A 16,236-nucleotide genomic window follows, 5' to 3' on the forward strand; every position below is an offset into this window, starting at 1 on the left:
ATGCTTCCATTGCTGGTTTATCTTTTGATGTAACCTATTCCAAGATGGTGTTCCAGTCAAATAATCTGTTAAGCTCAGCGGGACTGGCTGTTGGTCAGTGTTCCTCAGGCATTTCTGGCAAGCTGTGCTTACGTAGAGGAGATGTCCAGGTGGGCAGAGGGAAAGAGCTTAAGAGAAAAAAATAACCTGTTTGAGTTGAGGATTTGAGAAAGAAGGGAGAAAGACATCAGAATTTGCTAAGCAAAATAATTTTTGTAATAAAGACCTCCCAGTCTTCCACTAAAAGCAATATGTTTACTGTATTGAAAAGAGGTACCACTGGGACTTCCTCCCAGTTAATGAATGACCCGATCCCTTTTCTGGTAGAAAAATAAGGCTTATCTGGGCCCTTGATTTGCTGAACTTCTGTCCAGTCTGTATGATTTCGACATTGTCTGGAAACTGCTACCTCTGCAAATGGGCAAAAGGTGGCAGGACAAGGTAATGACCTCAGTTGGGCAGGCTGCTCATGGGCTGACAGGCCCTTGCCTATGGGGCCAGGGGGTGATGTGTGTTAGTGAAGTACCTGGTACACTGCTCTCGATGGCTTCAAAAACCAGCATTCAAGTCCCAGCACAGTGAATTAGTTTCCAGACATATTTTTTCTTATAGCTGCTCTTTAGTTTCAGACAGACACATTTTTATGTTAGCTCCTGCAGCCTTTTTAAATATTTATGGCAGTTTATGCTTCCATTCTGTCACCTCTGGTAATATATTTTACTGTGGTTTATGACATCTGTACTTAAGCATCTTTGTGCAGAGAAGCAAATGTGCAAGTTCTCCTCTGCTCTGTAGTCATTGAGGACAGTTTTGAAGTAACCATGGCCACCTTTGCACTCAGGTATGTGTAATGCCTTTGTGAAGGCCTGTTGCTTCCATATGCTCTCAGTACAGAAATCTAGACTTTGGATTGTTATCCCTGCTCCAAAAAATGATGCATTTTCCACTTCTCAGATATATATTCTTGAAATATTCTTTCTATGGGAAAGCTCTTTTTCCTAGCTTCACAAGTCATAACATATGAATGTTTAATGTTTTAAATATTATGATCTGTGTTGTCACTCTCCAGGACTGAAGAGATAATGTGAGAAGTTTTCTTGAGAAATTACTAAGGATTCAAGAAGCATTTTGTGGTGAGTTTACTATTAGCATACGTTCTTATGAATGAACGTGAAAGTCATTCAAAATTAGCAGAGAGTTCTGCTACAAGTATGTTACTTTTAAAATCGAAAAGAAGCTAATGTAGATTTTCTAAATGCTTTAGTACCAACGAGTTTTAAATTTTCACTCCTGCTGGAATTCCTCTCAGGTTTATATAGAGGTGCAGACATCCAAGAATGCAAGAGCAGGTAGGTAGATGATGGTTTTCCAACTATAAAGAAGACTGATCTGCAGCAATGTTGGTGGTTAAAAGTTTTTATTCCACAGCAGACTCCTGATCCTGCCTTGCCCCTGTGATCTTTCTGTCTTCATCATCCTCTGAAACACAGTGGTAACGTTGAAAATAGAGTACTACACGGTGACCTTTTTTGTGCTTGGTGTACTGGAACAGAAAATGATCTTGAGTGTACCTACTATTAATGTGTCCTGGGAAGCAAATGTCACCTGCTCCTATCACCTGGGCCAGGTGAGGTTTGTTTCAGGGTTTGCCCTTGCATTCATAAGGTTCTGCAGTACAAATGAAGCCATTATGAAGGAATAACTTCATTCCTCTTGGGGTGTGGCTGAAGAGGTTACAGTCCCCAGCAGTGTCCTCTGAGGCCCTGCTAGAGGCCGCCAAGGAACATTGCTTCTCAGGTGCTGTATTTTGCAGTTTGTTGGTTCAAATCCCTTGGGGTTTGTATGTCACCTGTCTTAAAAGGCCAGGCTGTAAGCAGGGGATGGTCTGTGCACCCACCTCTCCACCACAGCTGGCACAGGGGTGGGATGTGGCCACAGCCTTTCTGCTTTTTGCAGGTAGCAGCATTAGATTGTGTGATGGCAGTGATGCCTTTTCCTGGTCTTAAAAGCAAGAGTCATACACGGTTAGAAGGGGAAAAGGGACTTTACCATGGTATTTATTTTAAGGATCCTTAGGTGTACACGTCCAGGTCATATGCATCGAGATGCACCCCGCCGAGTCTCTCCCCCCCCACATCGGGTATAACATTACAGGTTTTACTAATTAGCAAAGATTCCCCAATGAGAGGCTTAAGTGAGCCCCTCTCCCCAAGGAACCTTCCCCTGGATGGTTCTATCTTGGTTTACAGAATATGTTCTGGAGAGGACCTTGGGGTCTGGGGCACACTGATCCCTAGCTACGAAGCTTCTAAAATGTTTAGTCTCTTAGCTTGACAAACAAGTCCAAGAATGTAGGCAAAAAGCACTGGGAATACAGAAGTTGTAAAAAGGTTAACAGGGGTATAAAAGAAAAGGCAAAAATCTTCATGGCATCAGCATCATAACCTGAGGCTGAGGAGAAAATTACCCTCATCCTGTGCTGGGAAGAAATGTCTGGTTTGGCTGCTAGTGAGGAAGACAGGTTTTGGCAAAGGCCCTTGCTTAGAAGGGTTCTGCCTGTGCTGTGCATTAGGCAAGTCAGCGGCAGAAGGCAGGAGCAGGGTTCATGGTAGTGTGGGAAGGGAGAAAAGGCAGCGGCTCATGGGAATGTGTGAATGCTGTGGGCAGATGCAGGACCTTGCACTTGGCCTTGGCTGAACTTCATGAAGCTTGTGTGGGCCCAATCCTTGAGCTGGTCCAGGTCCCTTTGGATGGCATGTCTTCCCTGTGGTAAATCAACTGCACCACACTCAGCCTGGTGTCATCTGCAAGCTCACTGAGGGTGCACTTGATCCCACTGTCATTAAAGAGATTAAATAATTTTAGTCCTAGTACAGATCCTTGAGGGTCCACTTACTGCTGGTTTGTTTCCACCTATCTAGCTGCTTCCTTATCCATCATACCCATATAGCTCCAATTTAGCAGCCAGAATGTTGGGAGTGGCTGTTTAAGATCTTCCAGAAGTCCAGGTAGATGACATCCACAGCTCATCCCTTGTCCACTAATGCAGTGACTCCATCATCCAAGGCCACTAGATCAGTCAGGCACAGTTTGCCCTTGGAGAAGCTGCAGCTTGTGTTGGCTGTCTTTAACCACCTCTCCGTCTTCGGTGTGTTTTGATGTATCTGCCAGAAGGATCTCTGTACCATGATCTTACCAGGCACAGAGGTAAGGCTGACTGGTTGGTAGCTCCCACAGTTCTCCTTATCACCTTTTTTTAAACATAGCTGTGATACTCCATCTTCTCCAGTCACTGGGGACTTTGCCTGACTGCCATGACTTCAAATATGATGAGAGCACGGCTGCATAATTGAGAAATTATCATCTGAATGCCTGTGTTTTGGAAACGTCCCTGTCTGACCATACAAGAGGCAGCCAGGCAGTGACACTCATGGCACCTGGGCTAGGAGCAAGGTTTCCTCTGGAGTCTTCCCCCACAGTGCCAGCATGGGATTTGGGACTCAATGTGCATCAATGGGGTGCTAACTGGATTGCATAGCTGCAAGGCAGCCTTTCCTTTCTGTGGCATTGCCCAATACTGACAGGTTATAAATGGGTCTGACTTGGCTTGGCTGGGCAGGCAGAGTAATTTTTTTTCAGAAAGGATTTAGCTCTGTAATGCCTTGAATCATGTCTCATAATTTCTGATGCTATTCAGAAAGCAGCTCAGTGCTGAGCTATGATGATGTATTAAAGACTTGCCTTCTCTTCTGCTACTGTGCTGGTTTTACATAGAATCATGGAATGTTAAACGGTTGGAATGGACCTCAAAGATACCTAGTCCCAAGCCCTCTGCCATGGGCAGGGACACTTCCCACTAGACCAGGCTGCCCAGGGCTTTATCCAGCCTGGTTTTGACAACTGCCAGGATTGGGGCATCCACAGCCTCCCTGGGCAACCTGTTCCAGTGCCTAGCCCACCTCACAGTAAAGAATTTCTTCCTAATGTCTAAACTAAATTTCCCCTCTTTCAATTTGTACCCATGGCCAACACTTGCTAATCATGCTGGAAACCAGTCTGATTGGTTGGTTTGATTTTTTTCAGAGCTGAGGGTTTTATTAACCATGTGATGGGGTGCAGTTTTCATCCCCCAGTCTCTTGTATTCTTCCCTTGAAGCCATTTTTTGCTATCAAAAACTTGTTCATGTCTTACCCTGTTCTTCACTTGGATACCTGTCAATTCAACTAATCAAGATTCTTGAGGAAGCTAAAATGTCACCACCTCTGCATTTAAAATAACTTGTATGAATCCAGAGTTCTGAGTGGTTGGAGAGAGGAGATGTGGTCTTCTAAGCGGCCTATCTTATGTGCCTAATGTAAAAAGTATAATCATAGAATTGTTAACACTGGGAAAGACCTCCAAGGTCACCAATTCCAAATGTCAGTCCTCTGTAGCTGGAGAACCAGGGCCCCCAGATGGCCAGGCTGATGTTTCAACGTGATGTAACTGAAGCTTCCTCAATCTTGTGGGAAGCATCACCTTTCACCTCCACCATCACCTGCTCCTAAAGATCCATTACAGGTTGTACCTTTCTGCACTGAAACCAAGGTTACCTCAACCAGTGAGGTTGTATCATTGTGTTGGGATGATGAGCTGATCATGGATGTAGAGGTTCCATCTTTTATAGTTTCCAAAGTAATTCCCTTTGTAGACCGAACAGATTATCTGTTAAAGATGAAGCAGCCATTAAATGCAGGCCAGGCCTCAAGTACTACAGCTTTAGGTCCATCTGCTGATGATTTAGTTGTCATCCTGAGAGAATGGAATCTACAGCACAAGTGGAATCAACTGAGAAAGTTTGTCATGTCAGGTAAGAAAGTTTGGGCATTCCTATCATCTTCCTGTTCCAGCTTCCAACTCTACAGCTTCATCAGTGGTAAATAAATGGAAGATGACCTCTGTCAGTGCAATGGAGGGTTAGAGGTGACTTCTGAGAAACTGCTGAACCATCACTGTCTGCCTGGCCCCAGTGCACATGTTAAATTTCACTGCCATCTAGTCCATGAAATGTGGCTCTGGCCAGGACACTCTACTCCTGAGGGCAAAGAGGCAGGTAAGAGTGAGGGGAAGGTGCCTATTGACGATAAATGATCTTGCTGAAAACCTGTATTTTCTGAAGCAGGTGTTAGGGACCTAAGATGTAATCCACGTGTCCTGTGGCTAATGAGAGGTGACTAGTTGGAGCCCTAGTTTTGATCATTTATTCCAGCAGTGACCTAAGTTTTTCCACTTAGAAAAAAAATGGTGGTGGTTGCCTCTGGTAGCTGGACTTGGTGAGTTTCTGCAGCTGGGCTGAGTAGGTCAGCACTGGTCATCCTTCCACAAAGAGCAAGAGAGCTGGTGCTTATCTTTCTAGGTAAGGCCTTCACCAGCATCTCTTCCCTGGGGTGGCATGTGCCTAGCTCAGCCCTTGCCCAGCTGGAGAAATCCTCCAGGGTGGAGCTGTCCTGCCCCTACTCTCCCTGCAACAGTAGAGCCTTTTGTAGAGGAGAGTTGAGCTGAGGTAGATCTATAGATTAACAGTAGCTTTTTGTAAAAAAATCCAAACTTTTAGGCAAGTTTCTCCAAGTTCAGTTTCAGAAATACCACACAAAAGAACTTCTGCTCTGATGATGAACATTTTGTCACCCACATACCAAACAGTGCTTGCTGTCCCAGATCCCTTCTGTATCATGCTTGCTTTCCCTAGGTGTGTTGCAGTGGGGATTTCTGCAACATGTATAGACAGTGAGGCCTGTAGAAAAGAAATAGGGACCGATTCTTGCTAGATGTTTCAGAGATGTTTATTTCTCCAGCCGCATGGCCGGGGCTCTGCCGAGGAACTGTGGCAATCACAGGACCTGAGGGTCCTTGCCCGCGCAGGGAACACAAAACAACCAATGGGGAACGAGGCTGAGCAGGGCGTAGGGAAACCCCCTAGGCCGTGCCTCTACCCCAGGGTCCCCTCTCCCCAGACCCCACGGTAGGGGGGAGGAACCCCAACAAAGGTGTAGGCGTGTTTGTTTAAGACATAAGGATTTACACTATGACTGGAGCTCACTGCTCCTGATTCCAACAATTATTTCTGTCTTTTTAGCGACAGCCTCAGCTGCCCAGGACAGCCACCACCACATTCTAATGTGTGGACCTTCTGTTGTCTAACTTAGTTGAGACAAGGTCAAAAACCACCACAAAGCCTTCCTCTTCCTCGAGGTGGGGTTCCTTATTCCTGGGCAATGCTCAGCTTTTCCAGGGGAAAAGATCAACAAGAGGGTCAGCTGTCACAAGTGTCTGTTCCAAATTACGTGATGCAAGAAAAATAAAAGTGAGGAAATCCTTCACCTTTTGTTCTAGTGGGCTCTGATGTTCATGACATACACGACTGGAAACCTGTTTCTACCCATGCCATCTTTGGCCAGCCAAATGTTGGTTGTTTCCCTGACGAGAAATCAACAAGCCCTGGTTCTAATTCTGCAGCTGAAAGTGCAACTAAGCCATGCACAGCCAGTGTTGTCCCAGTTGCCATCCTCTGATGATGTAATGTCTGCAAAGACCAGCTGGCAGTAGCACACAGTAAGTGCTCCTGCAGAAAGTTAAAGTGCTGCAAGGACAGGCTACCATTACATCAGACCCCATGCCCCAGAGCAGGGTCTTGAAGAAGTTAAGCTTGCTTCTTTCATAGGAACATGCTACTGTTTGGATTTTACTACTCGAAGCCTAATTTAACCCTTTTCAAAATAAAATAATTGAGATGATTGCTTAAACTAGTTGTCCTATGTAACAGCCCCTGCCTTCCTCTGCTTGTTTACAAGTAGTGTAATAGTCCTGCTCTGGTTTTAGTCTGAAGGAAACAAGTTTTTAATCTCACATTTAAATACATCCTTTTGCCTGGAGCCTGAACTTGTAGCATTTGTGTAATATTCAGAGTGGGGCAAAATACCCTCCCCTTGGAGCGCATTCGGGCAGCACCTAAAGTAGTTCTTGCACACTGTCTACCGAGTTCATGTTAATTTTTAAACAGGTAGAGAAGAGAGGCTGTTTGCACTTCAGGAAAAGGTCAGGAGGGATGGAGTTTACATTGCAATAAACCAAATAATGTTAAGCAAATGTTAAAAAAAAAAAAAAAAAGCCCAGCAATTAGAACTGCATTCTGCATTCCCATGTTGAACATCTCAAATGTTAGCTTTGTGTGAACTGTGCCCACTGCCCCATCTGCTGGAGCTGTTCCAGTGAGGAGCCACCCAGCCTCTCCCTGTGCTGATGTGGTGTAGTCATGGGGGGCAGGCAGGAACTAAATGCTTTGCTCTCTGTAGGGCGAGCATTCCGTGCTGCGTGACCTGCACTGACCCACCAGCCAGGCTGCTTCTGCGGATCTTAGACTCACACCTGGAAGATGGCACAGCACTCAAGACAGATTTCAAGAAGCACTGGCCAGAGTAGAGAGTAGAGGCTCCCTACAGATAGAGCAGGTATTAAACTCCTGCATCTACAGGTCATTGTGAGAGCTGGGCCCTCACAGGAAAGGCTGCCAAGGAAAAGGCTTTCCCTTATCTATGCAAATATGTCTCAGCATCAGGATCTGGGTAATTCAAGTAGTGCCTGGAATAAAAATAGAAAGCATCTCATTGCCTTATTAACAATTTCAGTAGTCCACTCAAAGCTCAAGCTGCAGGAAGCTCTCCGTTCCCCAGCCCTCCCCACCCCCAGAAGGAGACTTCCTGCTTAGGGAGAAGAGAGGTCCCTGGAGCACAGGGAAACATATCCATCCTCATTGCAGCAGGTTTTGGATGAGGCTTGCTCAGAAGGGGTCAGCACTGTTGAACACCACTCCCTTTAGACTAGATGCAAGAAGTTTTTAAGCCTTTATTTAGTAGCAATTAAATTATTCAATTAACACTAACCTCCAGACAGCAGTTAAAATATTGTACAAAGAGCAGCTCGTCCTCTAGAAGCTCTGTACACAGTTCAATATAAACAGACTAAGATTGAATGCACCCCACTGAAAAGGGGTAAAGCAGCTGTGCACAGGAGGCCTCACTGAGGTGCTGTACTACCTTTGAAATGCACAAGACTTCCTCCCAGGGAGTTTGCACAGTACAGACACAGTCCTGTCCCCCTGCCATGTTCCACCAGGTCATTCCTGGACTGATTAGGTTCTTCCAGTGGTGCTGGGCACCGGAACTTCTAGTGCATGAAACAGATTCTTTTAAACCTGTTACTAGTGTGCAGTTCAAATCAAATCTGTAGATATTTAAATGGCTCTTAATTCCTTAAACCATAAGGTTGGTAACAAAACAGGAAAGCAAAATTCAAAACACTGCACAAAACACTGAATAAATAACCTCTGAGTAATGTTACCAGCTTAAACAACTGCATTACTGCTCCAGAGATGGGAACGCTTCTGGAACCTCCTGAGCAGAGCTCAGGCTTCAAGGGAATTACTTTAGTAAAAGAGAAGTCACCGTATGAAAAATTACATCTTTACAGAAGTGACACACCCTTTTCTTCATTTAAGAATAGAATATTGCAATTACTTTGTGTGCTTTTTAAACAATCCCATGTCACAATAAATAAAACCAGTTTTACTTGTGCCAATGTTATCTACAAAATAAAGTATTCACAGAACAGCTGAAGGTGTTCTATTCCTCATACACCACAACCTAATATAGGTGTACTCAGGGCAGCTTGAAACCACAGCAACTTTGTCCATGCAGGACCCACCATCAGCCAGAAAAGTTATTCCCCTACCTTTAGGACTGCAGATCATGTACCACCAGATTTATTGCAGAGATGCTTAATATTCTGTTTGATAACATGTCAGTATTTTCAGGAGATAAGTAGAACAAGGGAAAATGTTAAAACAGATTAAGACTTATTTGTATCAGTCAGAGGCTCCTTACTGCATTTTAATAAATATCAGGCAAGTTAAAGTAGTTTCTGTCCCAGTAGTTGCCAGAGTAAAGCCAGTCCTGTGTACCAGTGTGGGGATTGGGGCCTTGGTGGAACCATCTGCAAGGAAACATACAGCATGTTAGTGAGGCTATTAACACACACAAGTATGAGTTCAGAACTGCTTTGCTGCATCTTCAGCAGTTTATTGCACAAAATTATTATTGTGATTGCAGGAGTCCTCTTGGTTTTAAATTCATAAGTGAGTTTAAAGTCATTTTCAGTGACCACATTTCCCCAATTGCTACACTGCCAGTGTTTTGCCATTTGAAGCTGCCAAGATGATTGCATAAAAAAGGACAGGTACAGCTTTACTTCAAAGCAGTTGTGAACAACCATTCTGACATGCACAAACAGTAACAGTTTTTGCAAGACATGTAAACACCACAAGCACTGCAGTCCTGAAAACAAAAAGACATTATTTCCCTGGATCTAGATTACCCCTTGTTTTTTAAAGCCTTGCAATGCACTTCCTCATAGAATTGTAGAGGTACCTGGTTTGGAAAGTACCTTAAAAATCATCACCTTCTTTGACCTTTCTTTTCTGGTTAACATGTGTAGGAGCCCTTTGTGTTATTTTTTGCATCCCTTGCCAAGTTCCAGCTTCACCTTGGCCTTCCTTACCCCATCCCTATACAACTCATCTCTCTACTCTTCACAGGTGACTCGTCCTTGTTTCCACTGCCTGGGCATTTGCTCCCTTCCCTTTAGTTTGACCAGCAGTTTACTCGGAACAAGTGTGCCAGCTATGAAACATCACCCACAGGCTGCAGGAAACGTCGTGGATTATTACCAGTTAATACACTGTGTTACACTGTTGGCAGCAGGAGACTCATCTGAATGCCCAGAAAGCTGATTCCATCTGCATGGAGCTACTTGCAAGCTTTTACTAAGCTGGTTATTAATAGAAACACTGAAGCTGAGCACCTGCTTTCTTTCCTTTCTTCTCCCTTCCTGCCTAATCTGGAGGCACTGTATAGCACACAGTGAATGCCACTTTCTGTTTGGCCCAGTTACTCAATCTTCTGCCTCGACAGCACACAGTACCAGACCTCAGGCATATTAACTTCCTTCTGTATTTTGCCAAGCCACATTTATGGCACAAGCCAGCTTGGTAGAAGCTGTTTCTGTGGTTAATGTGCTCTACAGCTTCCTTTCACGTCCTCACTGACCGCAGAAGCCAGTTGTTTCTTTCTGTGACTCACTGCAGTGACCACACTCAAGTAAATCATCTGTGTGCAAGGCAGCCTGTTTAACTCTGCTCTTCCCTTCTCCAGCACCGTAAGGTTTCAGAAGAGAAAAAGCACAATCCAACCAAATATAACTTGATCTCTTGAAAAGGCAGAAGCCTAAAGGCCACCAGTACTGCAGGGTTATGTTACAAAGCAGGGCAGCTCACGGGTAAGTCTTGCTTGCTTGGCTCAAAAGGACTTGAGAGAGCTGTGCTGGAAGAAATGCCTTGTGCTGCCTCCACAAGAGTAACTGAACAGGGGAACACTCCAGTGGTTCTCCTGCTGTCCTGGTTAAGTGAACTGAAGTCAACAGAAGTCATTCACCCCTAGTACTGTACATAGCTCATTCCTGCTTCTCCTCCCACTGGAGGATTCAGCTATTCCCAAATAAGAGGTGTATGGATAGGCTCAGGCATCCAGTTCACTGGTGACAGCAGCTCATTCCAGAACTGAAGCCAAACATTTGCCATGAGACAGGGCTATAAGCACAGTGACCCCACCTCTCAGATTAAGGAATTCTACCACCCCACAGCTCACTAGTGTGTCCTCAACACTTGTACAGGTCAGGACAGTGTGCCCCTGGCTCCAGTGCCCACCTACTTCAACAGGAAGGGGAAAGGCAATGGGAAGAACTAAGTTTGAGAGACATGTAAGACCTAAACCAGTCAGTGATGGGGAAAAGACAGGACAGCTTTCATCAAAATCAACTGCTGTATTTCAGACCTGAATTAAATATTTTTACTCAAGACTTAAGATTACTGGTCAGCATTTAAAATATTAAGTGTTCAACATTAATCACCTCTTGAGAAACACTAAGACCCCACTAGTAAAGGGGATTCAGAATAAGTAAGTTTTTTAAAAAATCAGTCAGCGCTTTGGAGAATTGTCTTATGAGGGAGGAATTCTACTAGACAAAGGATGAAACCTGTTTTTCTGTGGCAAGGACATGGCAGTAGTTTAGATCTGAGTTCATAATGCACTGCAGAATAAGACCCACAGATGACCTGGGAAGAGGTAGGAGAGTTCTTCACAGCAGGCACTTTTTCCCCCATAGCACAACTCTCCCTAACACTTAATGTTCATCCTTTATAGGCAGCCACACCTGGCATTCCTACCAGAAGTTTTCTGCCAAAGCTTTAGAAATATCCTGGAGAGCAAAGAGTTCTTAAAGGATATCCCAGACACATGCTGAAGAGGTGTACAGAATCTGCACCACAGCAGTTGCAGAACCTTGTGAATGGTGTCTGAATTAATTATATAACCCAAAAACCACAGCTCCATGGAAATTCCTCAACTTCCAATGCCAGCCTTAAGTGCTTTGAGCTGTATTTAAACTACTTCAGGCACCTGGAAGAACACTATGTAACTATCCCAGGCTCTGAAAACGCCTGGTGAGAGCTAGAACCACTCTGAATTCAGGAAACGAAGCGAGAGCTGCGAGGCTGTCCAGCAGTTAGAAGCTTTACAAAGATGTTAATTCTCAGCAGTCTCTATGCAAACAAACCCAAACAATTCAGGAGAGCAGGCACAGGAAAAAGACAAAGGCAGTCATGTCCAAACCTGGGATTTTGGGATGGTGGGTGACTTCATTTTAAAAAAAAAAAAGAAAAATGTGATTTATAGTTACAAACATTTTAGAGATATTTAATCCACAGTGTCTGAGTGAATTAATAATAGAGAAGAGAGGAGCCTTGCTTACTTAAACTTTAGCCCTACTGTTTTTTTCCTGAGAAGATAATGCCAGTTTGTTACTATGCATTTAAATAGACCTCATCTGGTCAAACCAGATTCACCTGGTCAGGTTTTCATAGTTGCTTCTTAGCTTGTGTGTAAGAGCACCCAGATGACTCCTCATAGTTTAAAGAAAACCCCCAAAACATCCCCAGAACATCCTGGCAGGTCTCTTGTATGCTAACTTTTCCCTTAGCTCCTCTTACTTTTGTAGTTAGGGGCCCCCTCCAACAGAAGGCAGTGTCTTGGATATAGCTGGGTGATAAACTGGGTGAGAACACAGCACTATCAGCACAGAGCCACTGGGCTGAGAAGTCATGGCTGAGCTCACAAGGGAGGAGCCTTTCCTCCTCTCTTTGGCCAGGCATGCCAATTTGAGGCAATTATAAATTAACCAGCAGCCACAGTCCTTAGAAGCAGCTGTCAGAAGTAACATCTCTGTCGTGTCAGAACCAAGAAGTGCTCAGAGAAGACAGCACACTTTGTATTTGCATATATTTACATATAGGTGTGCAAGCAGGGAGGGAGGGAATGGAGAGCAAGGCTGACGCTTCCCTCTGGAAGCGCTACATCCTGCTGGGACTGAGTCTGTGAACACAACAGCGGCACTGCCAGACCTGACGCTGTCTGTCTGCTCTTCCTGCTGACACAACACTCTCTGCATGTCACCAGTGGAGACTGTCACTTAACCTGAATGCTCAAAGCCTTTACATAACTACACACACACTGAGGCGAGGGCACCAACCTCGTCTTCCAGTCTTCCTCTGACTTCGAACGATTTTTGCGGGCGGTCCTCTGTTTTTCTTCTAGCCTCTTCTTTTCTTCACTAGCCAGATCTTGAACAAATAAAAATACAGAAGATGTTGAAGCATGATATATAAGACAGGGATGTTACTTCACCTGCCCCAGAAGATAAATAAATAGAAGTAAACCAGTAAAGGTTGTCCATTCAAAAAGCCTTCTACATAGCAGTGAAGGTTACTGGTTTAGTTTAAGAGCTAAGCCAGGCCAGCTGTGGCACAGGATCAGCCAGTGGCATCCTAGTCTTTAAGACCGCTAAATATATATTTATCCATGGCCTGAGGACCCTGGGAATGTGTCTACGTAACAGCAAATGTGAGCTAAGGGAGGTGGCATATGTAGAATTTATTTCAGTAGGGAAAGTAAAGATATGACCAGTTTATTTCAGAAGTCTAGCCACCTGCTTCTGGCTGAGTTTTGGGTTAAGTTGCTCCTGGTGCAACTTAGTTTCTCATCACCAGAGGTTTGAAACACTCATGTCCAAACCACAGAGAATTGTCTTTCTGCAGCATCCCTTCATTTTTTTTGTTAATGCACTAATGTACCATCCTGAACAAGCAGACCAGTTGCTTCTCTTTGGTGGGAAGGATGATCAGAAGGTCTAAGGAGTAAGTCAGACTCAGAAGCAGATTAGATGAAAGTCAGTCTCATACCTAAATCCTCAAAAAGTATTTCATACACATCTTAAGTCTTCCAAGAATGATTCTCTTAACTACTTTGATCAGCCATTCCCTGTTGGCTACTAACCCACTGTGTATAACTACCTGCTACACAAACTTCATGCCACTAGTATATCATGAAGGAATATGGTCTGCTGCTAACATCATAGTTATTTGCACTTTAAATTAAACACACAAATTACTGGGGCTGCTCTGAACCAAATATATCCATCATCCTGGCCACAAAGAGTTGTACAGGCAGGGGAGAGTGGCTGTGGGAATTCACTGATCTGCTTTTTTAAAAGCCTCAAAGACATGGTTAGCAGCTTCTGAGAAAACAGAAACAAAACTGCAAAACTGCACTGTATTATACCATGACACTGGTTTTTATTGCTACATCTCAGACTATTTATCAGAAGTCTCACAGTTGTTGCCCTGTTATATACAGCTGAAACTGAATCAGGGTTTCATGACTTACCCCAATCAATTAGCAAGCAAGAGAAAGCAACAGCCCCCCTGCTTAGTCTACAAAGCTGGCCATCCTGCTTTAATATTTTAAAAGCACACTACCTCTACTCACTGGAAGTCTCATTATGTTATTTCTAATTCACTATTCTAGGACAGCAGAAGTGTTCAACTCCCAGTGAAGTATAATTTTGCATCAAGTGTATTTTTTGGCATTTGCAGCTTCACTTTAATAGTTTTGACTGCATTTCTCAGAACTGGTACATCAAAACACTCCCTCTGCATCAGGCTGATGGAAACAGAAACTGAAAAGTTCACACGTATTTCCTTAACACTGTGCAGATATTTTCCTTAATACTGCTTTGGTCACCAATCTGAACCACAGCAGCAGATGTGGGAGACTATGAAGAAGATGAGCTCCATCCCAACCATCCCCTGTACAGGAGGGTGACACCAGGAGCTCAACACAGCCTGCAGAAGGCTGTGTTAAGGAGCTACTGCCTGGCATCATGGAGGAATGCATGGCCAGCTACTTACTCTAGTTGTTCATCTAACAACTTTTTTCCAGTCCCTCAGTTTAAAGAAAAAATAAAACTGCCTTTGCCCATAACTGAAGTTACCTATTTCTCCATTTTCCATAGCTCTGATATCTGGTCGTAGCCGGCAGTCAGTTTTGGGAATGACACTCTCCATTTCTTTGTCCAACTCATTCAAAGCCATAGCAAAGCTTGTAAAATTATACATCTGAAATGCAGAGACAAAGATGAAAGGTGACTTTACAATGCCTCTAGCTGCTGTCTTAGTGCAGAAGAAAAATGCTAAAAACAAATATCCAAGTGCTTTTGTATTATTTAATCACTCAATATAGGATTGCCCCAGATACCAACAAAAGTGCCCTGTCAGGCAGTGTAGGTGATCCTTGGTGTTTCTGTTTAAGGAGGCCAGCATCCAATTACTCAGTGCACTCTTCCTCCTCTCTTATCTTCTTTCTCCAGCCCTACTGGTATTTTCTCTATCTCTGTAGAGAGATTTCCCCCTTGATTAAGGCAGTGAGGGCATCTTTTCTGCACCAACTCTTTGTCTTCTCAGTTGCACACAATACCCTTGTATTCTGCCTATTGGTCTCCAGCTTCACAGCCTTTCACACACCAACTTGTGCCATGCAGGTCTGTCCTTGGAAGTGTCTGGCCCCTAATAAAGCCTTCAGCGAGATTTCTTACACGGCTGGTGCCTCAGTGGGGGAAGCAGGATGGAGAGAAGAAGTGAGGAAATGCCCCATGCCACTATCTACACGAAGCAGCCCATTTTCCAGAGAAATTTCACTAATTCTAGACTGATCCGTGTGGCAGTTATCCTTCCAACCCCACGTTAGAAAGTTACAGTTGTGCTGGGAAAATTTGTTGCAATAAACAGGCAAATCCAGACTTGCTAATGACAAAACAAATGGATGTGTTTTGTGTAAACCATACCGAGTAACAGGATAGCACACATTTTCAATAAGAAGCAGCATAGCTGACCTGTGCTGAATTTGGAGGTCTTGGAGTTATCTTCCATAGCAAAACACTTCCAGGAATAACATACACGCTCTCAGAGTCTGGCAATGGCATCTCATCTGATTCCTCTGTATTGCCCACCTAAAGGCAGCACACAAAGAAAAGAGTAGTTCTTTGAAGTCACAAATCATTTACACCCGATCATTCAATGCTGGAACTTACAGAAAATGATTCCCTTGACGAAAGGTGAGTAATTTCAGCAAAGAGACTTCTCTAGATTCTGGTCAAGAAGGATTGAGGCATTAACATAGCACACATACTCCCAATTCCCTCCCAGTGGAACACTACCAACAGTTTCTTCCATCAACATCTTTGTAGATGTAAGCTGGATGTTCAAGTATTTAGAAATGTCAATTTTTCCACCTCAGAGATGTCCTGTTTCCTCAAGTACAAGCATTTTCATGCCTGATACTTAGCTTCATTACTGCTTCATTAAACGTGAAGAATAGAAGCCACATTCCTCATCCTTCCACAACAAAGAAATACTAGCACAAAATGCAGATGCTGCTCAGTTTGTGCACAACAGAAAGCCCTTCTTACTGCTCTGTGCCCAGAGGAGCCTTCCTTTCCATTAACTGCTGCACTACTGAAATGGCAAACTGCAAATGTGAAATGAATATCCTAAATTAGCTACATCTTCTGGGAAGGGTATGAAGGCTGACACATACTGCCTGAGGCAGCTGTAGCCACAGGACTGTGAAATGCTTTTCCCAGAAAGGAAAAAACTCCACGGAGGGTTACTGCGGCAGTAGAGAGTAACTGGTGATCACAGTGTAGGTGTGACCTGA

At 44.1% G+C, this 16,236-nt stretch overlaps 1 protein-coding gene across 6 annotated transcripts in view; it reads right to left on the reverse strand.

Annotated features, from left to right (window-relative positions):
* Positions 1 to 7,901: 7,901 nt before the first annotated feature.
* The window catches only part of OSBPL1A (oxysterol binding protein like 1A), an 80,480-nt gene continuing 72,145 nt past the window's right edge, over positions 7,902 to 16,236 (reverse strand). For all 6 annotated transcript variants that reach the window (XM_032123686.1, XM_032123676.1, XM_032123718.1 and 3 more), the window contains 4 exons: positions 15,413 to 15,529; positions 14,516 to 14,639; positions 12,716 to 12,806; positions 7,902 to 9,067 (listed from right to left, as the gene is read on the reverse strand). In XM_032123686.1, coding sequence (XP_031979577.1) covers positions 8,965 to 9,067; positions 12,716 to 12,806; positions 14,516 to 14,639; positions 15,413 to 15,529 — 435 coding nt within the window. In that variant the 3' untranslated portion in view covers positions 7,902 to 8,964. The remainder of the gene's footprint in view (positions 9,068 to 12,715; positions 12,807 to 14,515; positions 14,640 to 15,412; positions 15,530 to 16,236) is intronic.

Source organism: Corvus moneduloides, chromosome 1 (genome assembly GCF_009650955.1).
Source record: "Corvus moneduloides isolate bCorMon1 chromosome 1, bCorMon1.pri, whole genome shotgun sequence".
Classification (NCBI taxonomy): domain Eukaryota; kingdom Metazoa; phylum Chordata; class Aves; order Passeriformes; family Corvidae; genus Corvus; species Corvus moneduloides.